This window comes from Maylandia zebra, linkage group LG7, assembly GCF_041146795.1.
Source record: "Maylandia zebra isolate NMK-2024a linkage group LG7, Mzebra_GT3a, whole genome shotgun sequence".
Classification (NCBI taxonomy): domain Eukaryota; kingdom Metazoa; phylum Chordata; class Actinopteri; order Cichliformes; family Cichlidae; genus Maylandia; species Maylandia zebra.
Window position 1 is genome coordinate 39,335,923 of NC_135173.1, and position 20,626 is coordinate 39,356,548.

The window sequence follows — 20,626 nt, forward strand, 5'->3', positions numbered from 1 at the left end:
ATTACATTTATCTTAAATGCACAGTTGATCATAGCTTGCTTAATATAGAAATGTCTGCCATCTAAAGTTTGTGGATTGTGTTTTTTAATTGTAATTTTCATTTGAAGACAGTTTTATAGTCATTTATCATGGTTGGTTGCAATGAGTCAAGAAAATGCCATTGACATGAATGCATTTCAACAACATTGCTCTGGGCTTAAGAAAATTAGCTGGCGAGAAACTCGGAAAATATCCAGTGATCTAGAGTAGATGGATGTGATAAATGATCCTTAGACTTTGGTTTACTTTGGCAAATTTTCAGCGCTAAACACATCAGATTGAGGTTGTTTGTAGATGACAGGCAATTAATGTTAGAGGATGGAAATAATGCAACAGATCAAAATATGCTTTAATATTTCTATACATGTTTTTCACCATCACTCAAGGAAGAATACATACTGACACAAAATGCTTTGCATGTTTAGGAACATGTTAAGAACATAGCTTTTGAGATTGATCAGAAAACACGATACAGACAGTTAGTAATGAGCACTTACTACTTGATGGCCATAGGGACTGTGTTTGCTTAAATGATTTTTTCATCAAGGCTTTTCCCTGAGTCAACATTAGGCCATTAGGTTAAATAACATTCAATGGGACACTGCAAAAGCATGGGTAGAAGTCTCTGTGTTAAATTGATTTCACAAAATGGCAGCAAAGTCCAGTGCACTGAGACAAATTATCTTATTGTCAAAAGTAGGGCTGCCACGATTAGTCAACTAGTCACGATTACGTCGACTATTAAAATCGTCGACGACTGATTTAATAGTCGACGCGTCATTTGAAGCTTTGTAAGATCACAAAAGACGCAGGAATAAGTAGTAGGATTTAAGAGTGTAATAATGGACTGAAACAGAAGATGGCAGCACTGCATGTACAAGGATGCCAGCTGCTGTTAAACCTCGAAGAAGAAGAAGCTGTAGCCGTGTCCAAATTCAGTAACCGCATCCTCCTGTGCCTGCATTTGTTGTCGTTGCTGTCGTTACAGCGACACAACGAAGACTGTCCAAATTCGAAGACTCCAACAAATGCGGCCGACAAATGCGCCCTTCATTTCCCCACATTTGAAGGATGGGTCGGATGTATACTTCGAGGCCCAACCTATCCCAGAATTCATAGCGAGGCCCAGCTCAGTTTCCAACAATGGCGGCAGCTAGTTAGTTTTAATATTACTCTTATTATTCTTTCTGGGTCACAAAATAAACGTTTAACATATTTTCAGGCGAGAATGTAGCTGTGTAAACCTCAAATATCTGCTCAGTTTATCAAGACACCACATATTTTGAAAAGCGCTCGCTCCCAACGTTTTCGGAGACGTCTGTTACCCACCAGCTCGATAGCTAGCCGGGGGCAAGGCTCACTAGGGCCGGTGAGAACACCGGACTCCCGGCAAATCGTTTTCAAACCCACCGCCGTCTTTCGCTACTCAGGTTAAACATGATATATAAGTCACTTAGATAACTTAAAAATGTTATTGTTGGGCCTTTTTTAGTATTTTATTTGTTCCTCAGTAAATCGGTTTGGCTGAGATTAAAGTTATAGTTTTTACACAGCTGAATAAACGTCAAGCAGACAGCTGATTATCAGAAGTGTGAGACGCTTGAGAATATACTCCAGTGTCCTGTTATATTTTAGATAGCAAGGAGCAGACGGCTGAGTTTATTAAACTCCACTGAAACAATCTGGAAATTTAATTAAAATTTAATAAACTATCATCTTACCTGGGTGTTCACCTCAACAATAAACTGGACTGGGCTACAAATACAGACATCCTGTATAAGAAGGGCCAGAGTCGACTCCACCTGCTGAGGATACTGAGCAGGTGCAGGACTCTATTAAGGACATTCTATGGACACTGTGGTAGCATCTGCCCTTTTCTATGCAGTGGCCTGCTGGGGGAGTGGATGCACGGACAGGGACAGGAGCAGGATTGACAAACTGGTGTGGAGGTCTAGCTCCGTGCTGGGATGTCTTCTGGAGTCTGTGGAGGTGGTTGGCAAGAGGAGGATGTTAGTAAAGCTGACATCCCTCATGAACAACCCACATCACCCACTGCATGAGTATGTGAGTAGGCTGAGCAGCTCCTTTAGTCAGAGACTGAAACACTCTCGCTGCAGGAAGGTCGCTTTCGCAGATCATTCATCCCAACAGCAGTTAGACTCTATAACTCCTCAATCACGATGTCATGACTCACTGGACACTGTGAACATCCACGGTCACCATTTCATGCATAATGGACCTTCAATGTGTATGGACATGTGCAGGTATATATGTATGTATAGGTATACATATTTTAGTGTGTATATGTGTGTGTGTACATGTCTATACATAGGAATAGTAGTGGTACAATAGTTATGTTAAGCTATATAGTTTATGTCTTGCATAGTTCCACAACCATATCCATAGTCACATACTGTGTGTGCTACCGTTGTATATAATGTATTATCTTACTTATTTTCATTGTTTGTACTTATTTGTATTTTTTGTATTTCCTTCTGATATCTGTACCTGAGCTGAGGTAATGCAAAAATTTCCCCGTCGTGGGATCAATAAAGTTTTATCTTATCTTATCTCGTCTTTATTTTTAGTCAGCACATACCTTAAACATTTAAAGCTGTAAGCTAATGATAGTTATATAAGAGCAGATGCATGCTGGTGCAATAAGCTGTACGTTTTACGTCCAGTGGATGCATGATCTGATTAGTCGACTAATTGCAACAATAATCGGTGACTAGTCGACTATCAAAATAATCGTTTGTGGCAGCCCTAGTCAAAAGATCATAAACTATACCTCAACATACTAAACTAACAAATATATATTGTATGTGGATGAGGAGACATCCAAACTCGTATAAAAAACCCCCAAAACCTTTTGGTGGTGTCACATTGAGCCGGTTTTTGGTTTTAAAAGTCTCCTTCCCTCTGCGTCTGCCTTTGATCTCAGACAGGGTTCATAATCTGACTCCTGGATCACTAAAGACACACACACACACACACACACACACACACACACACACACACACACACACACACACACACACACACACACACATTAGACATGAACACACAAACATGGACTATCTGAAAATCAACAAACTTGGGAACCAAATCATGGTGGTGCACTGTAAATCAACCTGCTATCTGCCTTACTATCTCAAGAAAACCCGTTTGATAGTCTGCTGTTTGTGATCTAGGTCTGTGCAGCAGAGCCCTGCAGTCTGATGAGGGCTTTGTTACTCAGTTATTCTGAAAGAAACTTTGTTATAGATTTCTCGCTTAGTGCTTCCAGTAATTAAGGAAGAAAAGGTTGTTAGCCTGCTGTATCTTTTAGAGTATTTACTTCATCCTGACACATATAGGGTCTGTATACTCCAGTGTCTGGCTTGACTGAATAGGTATACTGTAAATCTTCCAGTGTACACTGTAGCAGAACTCTGTATATGATTGTTGTTTATTTTACTGTATTTTTTTTCCTGATTTAGTCTGAGAGACCTTGACTTAAAGCTCTACTTTCAGCTGTTTCCCTATTAATATGGGGATTTTTTTTTTTAATGTCCCAAAGGGATTTGTGTCTCATCCCAAGATCAAACCGAGGCATCTTTCACTTGTTAGGCGAATGTGTGAACCTTCATCTATGGAGCCACTCTGAGAGGACTTGATTTAACTGTTAAAACCCAGGATCAAAAAGACAATAACAGTCATTCTGTTCTTAATGGTAGTGTGTAGCAGATGTTGAGTATAGCATAATACATAATAATACTTAAAAAAAAACATACATGTGAGCTCATAGGTGGCAAATTAACCCAGTTATTGACAGTTCATACTGGCTTTTTAGCCCATTTCACTTCCAAACAGACGTCAATCTGCTTTTTCATGTTGTTTTTGATGCAGGTGTCCAGAGATCACAGTTCAGGGCCTTTAAGTGCTGTGAATAATTAGTTTTTCCTCTGCTCTGCTTTACTTTCATTGCATTTATTTTCCTTGTTGCCTCCTTTCTCATTCCACATCTCTAAATTGCTATTCCATCACATTCCAGCCTGCAATGAATTAAACGTAAGCAGTCTTAAAATAATATTTTTTAAAACTAGCCCCCATCACTCAGATAAATTACACCCTGCAGGCAAATGATGAAATGTATGCGTGCCTGCAACTTATTTTTGCTTTTGTAGAAATGAAAAATAAAAACATCTGGCATACAGTAACTAACTAAATGTAACAGCTTTTTTTTTTTTGTGTGTGTGTGTTTTATGATTTTCTTTTTCCATTCATTTGTGAGTTGTTTCCTGTGGTGCTAGGTCAAGTGCACATTTATTTAGCTTTTTTGTTATGAATTGGTATTATTTTATTTTTTGATTTCATAGCTGGTGTTCTGTTTTTTTCTATCTATCTACAGTTGCTATAATTGGTCTATTGCTTTCAGGATAGAAGACTTTCAAGTACTGGTCAAATTTTGTTTACCTCTTCTCTCATCAGATATCTTGGAGTTTAGTCAATGTTTAGCCAATTTTTTGCTTCCAAGTAAAGGCCTTTGTTGCACTTACACATGTTAAAGTGAAATACGAGTGTTCAGTCTCCTTTTAAAACAGTTTTGTCCATGAAAACCTTGACAGACTTTGCATTTAGTTAAAGATATTTACCTATAGTCAGTTGCTGTATTTTTCAGTCAAGTTTTATGACTGGCAGGAGAGGCATTCATCATATAAAATGTGGATTGCATTAGGATCGTTCTTGCTCTGTGCCTTTCTTTTTGTTTGTCTCTTTGCCAGAAGCATTTTTGGAAGGGCAGTCAGACAGTAGTAATCAAGAAAGCATGAGTTTCTCATATTTAAGCACTCATAGGATTTTCTTTCCTTGGTTTCTACTGTGTTGTGATTGGAGGTAAAACTGGCTGTTTCACTGTGCCCTTGTGTATAGTAGAACAACCACTGAGGTTTAACATGGAATGATGCTGTTTTTCTTCTGTTCTTTTGCACACTTATTCTTGTGTTTTGTTTAGTTTTTTCTTCTTCTTTTCTACTTTCTCTTATCACTACACTATAAAATCTACCGTTTTTTTCTTCTTCAGCGTGTTGAGACAGTCAGTCAGCCGGTCTGTAGTAATCGGAAAAGCATGGAGTTCCCAGCACAGTGAGTCATCTCCAGCGAACAGGGGTCGCGCATGTGTGTAGGATGGTTGAAATGCGAGTGGGTGGCAGGGGGTGGGATTTCTGTTCGTGCGGGTGGGTGTGTGTTGGGGGTGGGTAGGTATGGTCCACATGTTTGTGTAGTTTGGGTGTATATGTTCCTTCATGTTTTTCCTTCCTGTTGAACAAGTTAGAGGTCTCTGCTTGCTGTGTAATGGTCATCAGTTAGTGAGAGCCAGGCAAACGTAAATTGGTGTCATAAAGAAGAAAACAAAAACTCAAGCGTTATAGCACCTACTTATCTCTTGTTTAACATTCTTAAGTTTATTGGGCATTTTTATTTGTTTTGGTTAATTGACAGTTACATATGCTCTATGTTATCATTAGAAATGCTTTGACATCAGACTGATAATAAACATTGAGTTTTCATTCCGTTTTAGATGTTTGTTTGTTTTTTTACAACAATAAATTGGGTGGGTGTATAGTTGGTTGGAAAGTGGGTGAGTAGGTATGTACATGCCTAGCCCTAGCTATTTTTTAATATACAGTGCTGGTTAACTGTTGGTTACACAGCCACCTTCCAACTGGGTTTTAACATTATTCCTATCTGTCTGTGATGGGAAGCTCTAAACTAGCTTGACATTGTGTTTGCGCCGTGCTATGCACGCTGCCAAGTGCCACATATTTGAGCTACATTGACAATACTTTTATACCAATAAAGACTAATTAATGGTTTCGTAGATAAAAACATAAAAACATGCAGACACAAAATGTCTTCAGATCTTTAATTCCATCCATTATAGTGCGCTCAGTTTTAGTATTTTCTGAGTGTTTTCTTATTTTTAGACTTGCAAACTACTCCAACCTGCCCATATTGGGGTTTTTTTTGTTTGTTTTTTTAGCAAATTTGCATTTTCTTTCTAAGAAGTATAACTGACAGTGTATACAAACTGTTTGTATTTTCAGTTTTAAACAAATCCTAAAATTAAGTGCCCCACATTACTGGACGGTGCATCTTTGTACAACTAAAATCTAACTGCTCTGTAATTATACCTCTAAAATGCTGTTTGGTAGAGCGGTTCTATACTGCCTTGAATGTCTTCATGTGCTTAAAACACTGAAATGGCATGAGGTAGTCGGAGCAAATCAAGTTGGAGTTGGTGCTTACAAATGTAGAACAAAAGGTAGCTTAAATTTCATTTAAAAACCTGTGGAATAACCAGTGGAGTCTATACATGAGTTTTAAGCCATATGGCAAAATGCTAATGTTGTTTGGCAGGCTAATGCTATCTACCATTATTAGAAAGCCAGGTAAAGTCACAGCTCATTACATATATTTCTGCAAATATATTATAGTGTTCTTGCAAAACATTTCATGTTTGGATATTTACACATATATACATGGTATATTTCTAATGAGCGGACATGTACTCATATTTATGGATTATTATGTGCATGTCAGGCTGCTGCACAGGCTAATTGAATTGTTACAGTATCAGATATATCAGAGTTTAATCTCACCGGTTCTAGTCACTGGATGATCAATTGCATCTCTAATTAGACTAATATTAGTTTCGCTGCCACAACAGACACTGCAGTGTAACAAGCAGGCAAGAGAGTCATGTGTATCTATCATGTTCATTATAGCTGAAATCTGGGTCTTTTTAATATTTAGAAGAAGAAGAAACTTGAGTTAAGTGTTTTGATTCTATGCTAAACTTCTGCTCCATTAGACTTAACAGTTGTTTTCTTAACTAATCATTTTTCAGATTAGGATTCTCTAAAAAGCATTGGATGCTAACCTGTTATGAGGTAAGGCACTGCTATCTGAACATTTCTCACTGTAATGAAATAGTGTCAATGGGAACAAATTACAATATTCAAAAAGTGTAAACAGTCCACTTCATCATCATTTTTTTGTGTATATTCATGCACTTGTGTGTTTCTCAGTGTTGAACAAAACACAAATCTTCAGCTATCTGCTTCATGTCTTTATAATTGTTCCCAGCCGTAGAATGGCGCCAGTCAAATGTACATGAACACGCACTCACACATACTCAGATGCAGAAACTCTCAGCAGATTATCAGAGCAGTGTGGCAAAAAACAGAACTGGGCAGTGGTTCCTGGTCGGCGAACCTGCTGGCTTATTGACTTGGACTGAGTTAGATAAAGCTTTCATCAGCAGCATATGTGTGCAGACGCTGTGTGTAAATGTGTGTGTAGTTGGTATGATATTTTTTGGGTCTTTGACAGCAAGCCATGAAATGGCACATGACTTGCTTATTTTCAATTGCTGTTAGAATTCAACTGCTTGTTCAGTTAGCATAAAATTCAAATGGTATTGATCACAATGTCACAAAAATGTCTGTCTCATGTCCGTCCTTTCCTTTGGTCTCTGGTTGCTTATACATATATTTGTGTAAGAGTTTATCTATATATTTATATCTCTTTTCTGCATATTGTTACAGTTTCTGATGATGGGTTGGGTATGCTACTAATTGATCACATTTGTCTGTGTCTGTGTATAAGGCTTTGTTGGATAACAGAGAGCAGATGTGGGAGGGTAAGTGGGTGTATGTTTAAAGAGCTTGTCATTGGCTCATACAGAGCAGATGTTGTTGGGCCATCATCTTCTTCTGGCTACTAGCAGTAATGATTCAGATGCTGGACCGAGCGGTATAAAGTGGAACTCACAGTACAAAAAGCATACAAAAGCTCATTGTTGCAGCCTCTCTGTTAGGATGTGTAGTTTGTTAGCAGAGTGATAGATGCATTGACGTTTGTTTAGGTCAATATACGGTTGAATGGAAGTTCTAACTAGGACACTAAAGCTATGGAATTTTCCAAACCACAGCAATAAAAGACTGCGGTTTACGGTAATATTCTGGTACTGCCAGCTGACTCCAGCTGAACGTAGTCCAGACGGTTAAGCGTAGTTAAGCACAGCCAAACATGTTGAGTGGTGAGATCACATCTATGCTTGATTTTTAGTTAGTGGAAAGGTTTTCTTTGTCACCTTTTTGTATTCAGTTTATTTTAGTTCACTCCGTACATTTACAAGAAAACCACAGCTTGTAAACAAATGTCACCAGAACCTTTTTTTGAATTTGGTTAGGTTGACAGTCTTATTTTAGATTAATTGCACCTTTTTAATGTTTAAAGGCGAAATCTGAAACTGTTCAACCATGCAACTTTTTTGGTGTATACAACAGCCCTAGATACATATATACATTACAAACACCTAATTAAACTAAAAAAAGTATGTTGCACAACTCATGTGTACATTCATAGAGAAATAGGAAAAATTATTTTGTGTGACGCATCCAAATATGTTTTGTTTTTTTCATGTCGTTACTTGATTGAACTGTATATGAGTGGTGCAATGGGGCTTCCACAATACAGTAAAAATGATAAAATTCTTGAAACCACATTTTATGATTGAAAGGCTTATTGTGCTAGGCGACGAGTCTGACCACAGTTGAGGAGTAAATAAAATGCACACATGCATGTCTGGTTGCATTTTTCTAATCTCTTAGATAAGCAAATGTACATGAAATGATGACTGGGAGTTTTCATTCCTCTTTGTACTACTTCAAACTGAATAAAGTTACACCCCTATAAGAAGGTTTGTTCTGACTGGTGCTGGCAGGGAGGTTCCACAGGACAACATCTGCTTGGCTACTATGTTTGTGGTCACTTGATTCTACTGAGAGCTGCTAAGCTAGAACAAAATGTCTTGGCTTATATAAGTTGGTTACCAGCAAAAGAGAGGCTGGATATTTAGTTGGAAAAATCTTTAAGTCACAGGAATGACATCAGTCTGGGAGATCAAGCCATGTTTTGTGTCCTGTAAAAGAATAGGCTTTTGATTCTTACCATGTTCTTTGAAATCATCAAGATTATTAATGGTTGAAGCTTGGCAATCATTGGTTTGCTTTTTTAATTTAGTCCCATAAATAATATTTCAGTAGGACTGATGAGTTGGTAAAGGGCTATAAAAATATTTGTATAGATGGTTGTATTTGCATATAAACCTGGTTGTGTATGGACCAGACCATTGTGACAGATGTTACATGTAAATAAATGATCATGGATTCTTTGACAGTATGTTACAAGCTAGCAGTTTGCTGTTTGCCTAGAAGGTTTAGCTAAAGATCCTCAGCAGTTAGCAGTGGGACTGGTTTTGAACCACAAGAGTTTCATCAGATCTCTCTTGTTTTGGATCACTATGGTCTTGCATTAACCAAGAGACCGAATGCTGGCTGTGGTTAGCATCATCACATGGTGTTTACTCTGACTCTGACTGCTTGTATATTTTTTACTAATTCCTCTTAAGGATCGAACACCACGTTGTGTGCAAGAGGCTGATGATTATCTATGGATGGGGCTAAGCAGGTGCCACAGTGTACAGTTTAGATTCATGGTTTCTTACTTTGTTATAAACTTTTCAAAAAGAAGCAGTACCAGATGTATAACGATACCAAATGTGCACACATTTTCTCCAGAAAGAAGAACTAGCAGAAAAATTTAGCTGATGCTTTGTTACTAGACATGGCTTAAAAGGTCCATTATCAGCAAAACTGTTATTGGTCATCCATCAGTATCTAACTGGATTGCTTTTTCCCCCCCCTGCAGCTGATGCAGCGTTTGAGCCACATAAACACTGGTTCGATTTGATTGGAAAGATGATTTACTACAGCCTCCATATAAAAGATTAGGCTTGGATACAACTTCAGATTTTGGATTAAAGAACCCAGACACAAACAAAAACAACCATCTGAAGTAATTGTAATTTTTATTTCCACCTTTAAAAGAAAATAGGTCACTTAGAATTTCTCTAAACTGAAAATTATTATTATTATTTTACTTTGTTTCTACTCTAGGTTCATTTTTTGTGTGACTGTATACTGCTGTAAAACAAAACACAAATATCAGCATATTGCGGTGCTTGAGAAGCTGGAACCAGCCCTAGTCTAAAAACAATAATCAGTTAACAGATTTACTGTTGATTCATTTCCTGGGGATCAACTGGTTGTTTATGTAAGAAATGGCACTGTTTTTATCCTTTAACTTCAGACCCAAAACACGCTGGAGTGAGAGTGCTGTTGCTGGGCCGATACCAGAATACCAGTCTTTTCTTTTTCTTGCATGTCGAAAACTTTTTTATGACATACTGGGAGAAGTGTTTATAAACCAGTTTGACATTATGGCATTAGCATTGCTTTTCTGTCATCGTTAACCCACTTCACAACCACTTGTTTACTGTTAAATCGCAACTAAATCACAAAGTAAGGAGCAGCTAAAGGTGCATGATGTTTTACTTTACGATTTCTTTACAGTCTTTGAATTTTCACTGTGACTTTTATCACCCACATGCAGAAGTACAATCACAAACAAAAATGTACTAGTACACAAAACCGAGTGATGTGTGTGGTTATGTGTGTCTGTGTATGTGTGTGTGTGTGTGTGTGTTTAGCTCTGACTTCACCCCATTATGCCTTTCAGTATGTGTTTGTTTGTATGTGAGGTTGGCTTTAGTATTACAAACTTGTATGCAAGCAGGATTGCGGTCTTCATTCAACTGTGTGTGTGTTTGCATGTGTGTGAATAGCTGGCATATGGTAGCCATCTAGCCCTGGCGGCAGTGCTGAAGGAAATTCCAGCGTCGTAGAACTAAGCCAAGATACTGGTGCTGCCACACACACGCACACGCATGCATGTGTACACACACACACACACACACACACACACACACACACACACACACACACACACACACACACACACACAGAGAACAGTACAAGTTTCTGATACTTCTGCCAAAGTCATGGACACAGAATAATATCTTACATTTGAAAGTACTAACAAGTTGATGGAAAATTCTCTTTTCGGCAATAACCCAAAATGACTTAAAAAATTACTCCCACTCTTTCCTCCTAATGAACTCTTCTTGCTTTATTGTGCACACAAATGCATAAAATGCACACCATCTCAGGCCTTGGTCTGTGGATTGGCTAGGTGCTATCTCTGTACACAGATGGCAGTCATTATTTCTTGTGTGTTTAGGCTTGGGCAAAAATTGGAAGTAGGCCTAAGCAGTTTGACTGCTGGGTAGTATTACCAAGGTTTAGTTTCTGTTGGGTCCCATGCTCTGTTTTCATTGTCAGCTATAACTAGTTACGGTACTCAAAAAAGTAACGGTTTACTTTTCTTAAAAGTAATTTTCTATGTGATTTAATTACTTGATGGAGAAAGTAATTTGTTACTTTTGGATTACTCCAGTAACACACACACACACACACACACACACACACACACACACACACACACACACACACACACACACACACACACACAGATACATGTGGGAACACGTGCATCTGTGTGTGTTTGTTAAGCACTCTGGTGATGCAACTCAGATTTCGTTGTGTTTTCAAATGAAGTGACAATAAAGGCTTTGAATTTGAATAAATGACCAGAAACACATTTTCACATAATTACCAGTTCCATACACTGACACAGATTCTTATCCTAATGAGGCCACATACTGTCTTTCTTTTAGTATGTGAAAAGCCTTCAAAACAAAGAGACTTAAAATTGCCACAATGATTCTAGACACATTTACTGGCACAAACGGAGTCTACTACAAGGCTGACGGCTAATCACTGATTTTATTGCCTGTCAAAGTTCAGCTCTGGCTGCTGGGCTGGGGTCAGCAAACACTAAGCTTTAAGATCACTTTGGGTTCCTCACTATTATTACGTTAGCATGCTTTCTGTGCAGATGCTTGCTAAGAACTGAAGCGTTAGCAATAAAAATACATGTAAAATCCATATTTCTGCTCCGTAAAGGCTGTAGACCCCTCCAGGCCGCAGAGCCATTGTAAGGGCGACCGTGGCTCAGGGGGTTGGGAATCGCATCTGTAACCGGAAGGTCGCCGGTTCGATTCCTGGGCTCTCTGTCCTGGTCGTTGTGTCCTTGGGCAAGACACTTTACCCTACTTGCCAGAGGGGCCGATGGCGCGATATGGCAGCCTTGCTTCTGTCAGTCTGCCCCAGGGCAGCTGTGGCTACAACTGTAGCTTGCCTCCACCAGTGTATGAATGTGAGAGTGAATGAATAGTGGTATTGTAAAGCGCTTTGGGTGCCTTGAAAAAGCGCTATATAAATCCAATCCATTATTATTATAATGCAAGTAATGACATTGTAACTGTTTTGTAATTAGTACAATAACGCTCTACTTTACGTCCTGACCGTAACACATTTTATAGGTCTATTTTTCATGTATGTATGGATTGAGCTATTTTAAAGTCCAACTCTATATTCAGAGCTCCTCTCCTGGTCTCAGTATGTCAGAGCACTATTATTAAAAAGATGTCAAAACACAGAAGAATAGTGTTAATTAATTTCCAGCTCCACAATGATTGAAGTTTTAATAAAAATATACTTGCCCTATTATTGTCCTATTTTTTCCTCCTTGTAGAGGAATAATTTCCCATGCTTATCACTTTTCCTATTTTCTCAGGATCATGACACCTCCTCTGTCCACTTCACTTGTTTTCTTATCTTGTGCACTCAAGACACGTCTGCATTACATGGTTTTGGTTTTGATATGTGACTGAATGCGTTTCCCCTCTCTGGGTACCTATAACATTAGTGTTTCTCCCTCCTATGCATTTTTAAAAATATCTTTGTAGTTTTCTCCTATTTCATTTTAAACTCTTATTAGTAGTTGCTAGAATCTCTTTTGGATTAGTCATAGCTGTAAGGTGAGACATAGCATGTACCTGGCAAGCTGGGACCAAAAAAAAAAAAAAAAAGTAAAAACAGAATAGGCAAAGGGGTAAAAATCATAATGGGCCAGGTATTATCTGACCAACTTTTATGGAATGGTTTGTCTCCATAGTTTAATAGTTGAATATGTCCAAGAGTCTGCTAAGACATCAAGAAATATGATATGAAGAATATGAAGAAATTGGTGTTGGGATAACGGCAAATCAGATAACATTTAAAGTTATACAGGAGGCAACCTGCTTCTGTCCGACTCATTGACTGCAGTCACTGTGAAAATAATTGGTGAAGGTTTGACCCGTTGTTCCTGATGTGTGGAGTCTTCATTGTCTGTGGCTCACAAGTCCATCCCCAGCTCCAATATAGCACTACATGTCAGCTGTAGATGCCAACAGATTTGAGATTTATCACGGTAAGCCCCAGTATTATCACAAACAGATTGGCTGTAAGTGCCAACTTGACTCAATTCATTCAAGATCTGACTCTCTTATTGCGCTTTTAACCCTGTTGTATTGTTGTCTTGACCTACCAAAGTTGGTGTGAAGTTGGCAACACTCTTCAAGTGGTTTCACACTTGGTTCCTGTCTTGGATGTGACCGTTTGAAAGGCAAGAATCTTGATTGCACATCTGTTTTCCTTATTGCGACTGTATCCTTATTGTCATTAATAGCACCCATGTTAGTTTTTACCCTGGTTTTATGTATCTTAGAAATGACCTTAAGTACAATTTAAAAATATAAATGTATAAATTAAAAAAAATTAAAAGATTGGGGGGATAAAAAAAACCCACACATAGAGTGCTTCACAAATTTATTAGACCACTCCTATAAAAAAAAGAAAACACAAATATTTTAGCAATTTGTCAAAAAGTTGTTTGAAACCATAAATAAACTGAATTCAGGTTTTATTCCCAAATTTGAGCCAGCACACTGCTCAATTACTCAAGCATGACAGTCAACCACTAACTCTAATAAAATTAAAAATAAATGCAAGTGCTTTACTATTTTTTCTGGTTTTTTTAATAAAACAGTAAATTGAAACCTTCATAGATGAGAACATATTATTTATTTTAGTATTAAATAATATGCATTCGGTTAAAAAGCTTATTTGAGCACTTATAATGCAATTATTGAGCACTGTATATTTAATAATAGTAATAATTCATGGAATGATTGGCTCCTTACAAAACAGGCTGGTAAAATTTAAAACTAACATTAAAATGTATCAAATATTTAAGCCTCTGAAAGGAGCTGCCTTTCAGAAAAACCAAAATAAATGAAGAAAAAAGCAACAAAAACACAGTCCTGCAACACACCTTTTCTGTTTCGGGTGCACTTGTGGATATCAGTATCTTCTGCTCACACTTGTACCACCAACTCAGTTTCCCACACTTTCACAAACGGATAAATCGACTGGGATACACTTAGACTGCATGCATCTCTATTTCACACTGACATGGGTGCGCAATCACATCCATATCAGTGAGTATTTTCCACTTACTTGGATAGGCATACAAATAAGCTGAAAGATATATGTCCACAAACTTACAGGAAGCCTGACGCATAATGAAGCTCTTGACATGTGGAAATACAAACACACACATGCCAGTCGGCAGTGTTTTTGTCACTGGAAAGGTCAGACAGAGTGGGTGTGCGGTGATTGCCATAGTGACCTGGGTAAACACCAGTGTCATTGTAGTCCTTGCCCATCATCTTGCAATAAGCCATGTTGTTGGTTTAGCGCACACTGTGTACTTTTTTAACTCTGTCTCACACAGACACACACAATATACATGCTTAGGTTAGGTAATCCCTCAGTTGATCGTCATTGTTTTCTTGAATGAAGTGACACACACACACACACACACACACACACACACACACACACACACACACACACGTACTCATGTACAAGCTGATGACCTAACAATGCAGGCAATATTCTAAATTAAACATCATGTAGGTTAATGTTTGATTGATGACATCGACTCCAGTGACTCGTCTTTATGAACAGGACATCCTGTAATATTGTTTTTGTCACTGGACAGTAAAACAGTGAGTCTGTATGAGAGTGTGTCTAATAGTTTTTGTGCATTTCTTTTTTACACTTAACATTACCATTTATTTCCATTTGTTAATTTTTGTCTACATTTTAGCCTCCAGTCGTTTGCTCTTTGTCCTTTCTCTCTGTTTCTTCTGCTCTATTTTCTCTCTCATTCTCTGTCTCGTCTCTTCTCTTGTAAAGCTGTTTGAATGTGCCGTGGCATGCCAGAGTCTGAGTGACTCACCATGTGGGATTGTGCTGCCAACGAGAGGACTGGCTAATAGAGATTCCTTTTGGATTGGATTATTCACTGTCAGTGTGTGCACGCCTCATTTTACTATGAAGTTCTTTTTATAATCACATTTTTTAAAGTAAAATGACACATCTGTGTTTGACTTTCCTTATTTTAGAGCTACTGGAGTTGCAGTTATTGCTTGCCTTTTTGTCAGGATAACTTAACCAGTTCAAAGGTGAAAGTCATCTCTGTTGGATGGGTTGGAAGACATTTCTACAAGTTCCCTTGTATCAGTTATTCTTAATACTCTGGAATGCACTAAAAGGCATAGAAGTCTACAAAAATAGGAGCAGTTTCATTTTCAAGAGTAAATGTCTCATTGATAGACTTAAAGCAGCTGTTGTTTTGCATCTTTGGGCATGTGGGAATACTTTCTTCACGGGTGCATCCTAGTGACAGAATCCATGGCTACATTCCCCTGTCTATTCTAGGTCTTGCTCGAAGAGTTACAGTAGAAAGGTGACTGGTGGTGGTGAGTCAGAGAACACACACACACACACACACACACACACACACACACACACACACACACACCTTATGAAAAGAAAGAATAGAAACTGGAGAATCTCTTAGTGGTCCTTCGGTTTTTTCAAGGCGTGGTGGTAATTTTGTATTTAGACTTGTGTTCCAGTAACCACTAGACTAAATAAGCACCGTAGCACATCATAGTTCACTCTAACTCATAATGTATACACTAAATAAAAGCGTAGTTCTCCACTTATGTATTTGGAAGACAACTTCAACCTGCTCAGTAAGTGCTTTGTGGTAATCCCGGGCTTGTACAGATTTTATCAGTCAGGTTCCTTCAGCTGTGGAGGTCTAGTATCACAGAGATTGGTTGAAGAACGAGGTCAGCTGTGCTTTCAGTGGCAATAATGAACTGTCATTGGTACCTTTTAGCTTCACCTTGAAAAGTTTATCATCACAGTTCATGGTTTTTCATGAAATTTCAGAAGATGGTTCAAATAGTTTTTTAAGCTAATAATTTAGATTTGAAAAATAACCAAAGAGAGAATTTCACTTTGGCATAGAAGAAGGGGTGAGGGACTCAAAAGTTTCACTTATTTGTATTATTATACTGTATTTATTATAGCAGTTGTAGGTGCAAGGTAGGGTTTCTTATGTTTTTTTGTTTGTTTATTATTTATCTGTTGTCACAGCAGTGTACATTCAAATCACTCATTTACTATAAGATTAAACAGCTGGGAACGTTCTCTAAAAAGGGAAGAAATATCCAAAACAAAATAACAACATACAGTTGTAAATCAGTTTTCACTTTTCTTTGGCTAAGGAAAGAGCTTTGGTCCCGAATAATCCCTAGTAATACAGTAGCCTAAGACATTAGCTTAAGGTACTAGGATGAAATTCTAAACTCAGTTGAGAAGCTTCATCTAACAGAGATGAACTATTATTTTCTATTATTTTTCAGTGACATCCTGTCCCTCACTGACTCAAGACACCTCCAGTTTCTCAACACTGACCTTCTGAATCAGTTTGTTGGTTCTGCTGGCATATCTGGCACTGTTGCTAAGCCCACCAGCAGAAAACAGAAAAGTAAATAGCACTTGCTGCTACAGACTGGTCTCCAACATCTTGAAGATCTTCAGGAACAGTTAACCAATTTCAGATTCACACTTTAAACTAGGGATTCAAACTCTGACAGTTAACTGTTTCGAGGGTATGATGCAGCCTTCCATAATAGAGTGACTTATTAACCACAGCTAACTTGTGGAAAAAATGTCCACAAATGAGTGACTTGTTAACTACAGTTGTGGTGAAAATATTCTTCAATGAACAAATGTTTTAAACCCAGGATATCATTCATAACCATCCATAAATATTGTTTATTTACTCGTGTAGTTGAAATCCTGGTCCTGGATGTCAACACAGAGAATGAGCAGGAATGTGTTGCTTATTAATGAGAGGACAGATTAGCTTTTTGGTCTCAGGGAGAAGCGTTGTCTCCAAGTATTAGGGAAGAGGAATTAGAAATGTTTGCGTAAATATATTTACTGGACCTTGTACTGTCTGGCAACAGAGATGGAAAATGCCTGATCAGGAAAACACAAGCAGGGAGGGAGAAAATGAGACCTCTAAAGTTTTGAGAGGGGTAGGCAGAGATAAGAGGTGTGAATGGAAAAAATTATGTGGAAGTGAGTTCAGCATTATCTGCTCTGGTGGCTATGGATAAAAGAAGGACGTGGAATATGGTAAGATATTTTAAACAATGACATATTTATGTATAGTAATCCTTGAGCATTCTAGCACCCGAGGAAGGCACTATAAAACAGGAAAAACCTGGGGAAAAAAGCAACAAAAAAGACAAGGCAAGCAGTTGTAAAGACCTTTTAAGTTTCCCATATCTGAGGCACTGTTTACATCTACTCAGTTAGTTAAATTGATAGCACTTAAGTGAATTTAAAAACGGTTGTATTATTCCAGTAGAGGATTAAGCTGGTCTGGATACATATTTAAACAATTGCTTGAAGGGCAGTGACATTACAGCTGTATGGACAATATATTGAAATACTCAACACTCATTTTATATAGCTGTGCATTACTTAATTTGTTTACTTTTGTGTCACTTTTTGCATTACTTTTCTGCTATTCTTGCAATTATTAGTGCAAAGTTGATTAAAAACGAGCCCAACTTTACTCAATGTCTTTGTGACCGCAGTTCTACTGTAGAAACAGGCAGCATTTCCTTTGGTGGATGCCCATTTCAGCAAGACTATAGTTACAGTGGGTTGTTATTTTAATTTCTTGGATGGGTTGGTCCAGTTCTTGGAAGGACTAGCCACTTTTTGAAGAATGCCACATAATGCAAAGTACTTCCCAGCCTTAGAGCTGCATGCCCTGCTTTTAAATGATACTAATCCACTATCCCACATTTTTCCCTGTTTGATTTTTAGGAAATCGCATTATGTATTCATAAACTTGGTAGTTTAGGTTAGATGAGCTTTTAAGCTCAGTCACAGATTTTCTGTTGATTGCGCTGTTAATAAACTATTTTGGCACGGCTCAGTTTTCTTAAACATTTGCTCACTCAACTCAAATTTGGCCTTTTTACAGTGTGGAAAATGTGGCCAAGGTCCCATTGCTAAGCGGAGTAAGGAAAACAAGCACGTGTCAAGGTCTTAAACAGTAAGCAACTAGCTTAGTGTTGTATAGATAACACTACATTGCCACATGATATGCATCATTGGGAATAGAGTGCTTCTATGTTCCTTTATAGAGTTTTAAGACCCGAACTCTTCCACGGCATGCATTTTTAATTTCTCTTTGATATTTGGGCATATTGGGGCCCGATGCATATTGGGGCTTATTTTTGTTTTTATGAAAAATCAGAGCCACATATGAGGATATTTGTTTCAAATTTTGATAGAACAGTAGCAGTATAATGTCCTCGTAAGTGGATATCAGGCACTTGTAGAGCAAAATTGAGTATTTTGGTCCAAATAACCCAAAATGTGATGTCCACATATGTGGACGCCAGGTCCTAGGAGGTTAAAGCACGTTTAAATTGTAAATGTATTTGTATAGTGCTTTACTAGTCCCTAAGGACCCCAAAGCGTTTTACACATTCAGTCATTCACCCATTCACGCACACATTCACACACTGGTGATGGCAGCTACATTGTAGCCACAGCCACCCTGGGGCGCACTGACAAAGGCGAGGCTGCCGAACACTGGCGCCACCGGGCCCTCTGACCACCACCAGTAGGCAACAGGTGAAGTGTCTTGCCCGAGGACACAACGACCGAGACTGTCCAAGCTGGGGCTCGAACCGGCAACCTTCCGATTACAAGGCGAACTCCCAACTCTTGAGCCGATTTATGGGTGATTTAACCTGGATTTTATACAGATATGCATGCTGTACTTCTCCTTAACCTCCACTTTTCAAATGACTCACTGTATAAATTTTTTCTTGTTTATACGTTTTGTTAAAAAAATTATTTAAAAACTTGAACAAAACAAAACTTGAACAAAATGATTTAGCCTATGGTATGATGAGGAATGGGCGATGAAATATTTACTCAAACAAACAAAGGTGTTCAGAATATGGATGTTTTACTGTGTAGAGAGTATAGCCAAGCACTCACTGAGGAGTAAAGTAGTTAAAAAAAAACAATTTATTCAGGTCTGAAAAAGCTAGCAGGCTAGAGATGGTGGACAGTCATCAATATGAATACCTCGTGTGAGATATCAGGTTAGAATTTGTTTTATCCAAGGATCTGAATAAATATTCCCTTTACCCATTCATGCCTGTCAACAAATATTTACCTTTTTCACATTAGACAACAGTAAATATGACAATGTCGCCCATGAGAAATTAAAACTGTTTCCAGACATAGTGTACCTAACATTGTTGACTTTGTTGATCTCATAAAGTGATAGCTTTAGACACCAGTATCCATTCTCAAATAGCTGCCCAGAGTTTGCACTAGACCTTATTTATGTTTGTTTTTTGAAATAAGGAAAAAATCCTTGGATGTCTATAGTGGACTTTGGGTTTGTGTGTTTTGTCTTACAGTAACATGTCTTACAGTAACATTCGACTTGAGCATGCTACACATGTTGTGCTAGTCCTCCACCTGGTAGTTGGTAATGTGTTCTTCTAGTTTTGTTCTTTAGTGGTGGTAGGCAGACAGCTAATACATGCATCACAACCACCTTCTGCTGCTAGTATCTCATTAAATAATAGTAAAGATTGGTAAAACATAGAAAATACATATTTTAAGACCATTCCTGCATAAATCACTGCTGTGCAAAGGTTGAATTGTCACTACACTTTTGAATGTGGGACCTCCATCATTGGACTCTTCAGCACATACTGTAGTGCAATAGGCAAATCATAATATAGTGTAAAGTTTCATAATACTATTATTATATGAATTAGTGTTATAATACCCGAGTGTTGGGTAGCTCCACCTAAGTAATGTAGCTAAGTCTGTGTAAAAATGGAGATCGCAGTCTGAGGTTTAAAGTTGCTGAGTGTGTGATGTGTGACATTACGGCACTGAATGTAACACTGCTGTGCCAGAACACCAGTGGAAAGTGGAGTCTTTGCTCCCCTATCTGGTTTTCAAAAACATCTTTAGGCGATTCAATTTTGCGAGACACTGATGGTGCCTTAGTTTTTTGGCAAACACACATGCTACACCTACTAGAAAGGAAGCAGTACCAATGGATCAGTCTGATATTTTCCTTAAAAATTTTGATTGTTAAAAGATGTTATGAAAAAAAAATATATAAGATGATTTAAATCAGCTGTAAATTTCTGATAAATGAGTTTGTAATCATGGGTTTAAACTGTTTTAACCTGGAACTGAGC

The 20,626-nt window shown here is 38.0% G+C and overlaps 1 protein-coding gene across 4 annotated transcripts in view; it reads left to right on the forward strand.

The window, feature by feature from the left end:
* The window catches only part of il11ra (interleukin 11 receptor subunit alpha), a 51,040-nt gene that overhangs the window by 11,372 nt on the left and 19,042 nt on the right, over positions 1-20,626 (forward strand). For 2 of the 4 annotated variants that reach the window (XM_012916617.4, XM_004538379.5), the window contains exon 1: positions 17,420-17,501. The exons of 1 other annotated variant lie outside the window; for it this stretch is intronic. In XM_012916617.4, coding sequence (XP_012772071.2) covers positions 17,475-17,501 — 27 coding nt within the window. In that variant the 5' untranslated portion in view covers positions 17,420-17,474. Of the gene's footprint in view, positions 1-17,419; positions 17,502-20,626 lie in introns of those variants that run through there. One more of the 4 variants, XM_004538378.5, reaches the window with a different exon arrangement.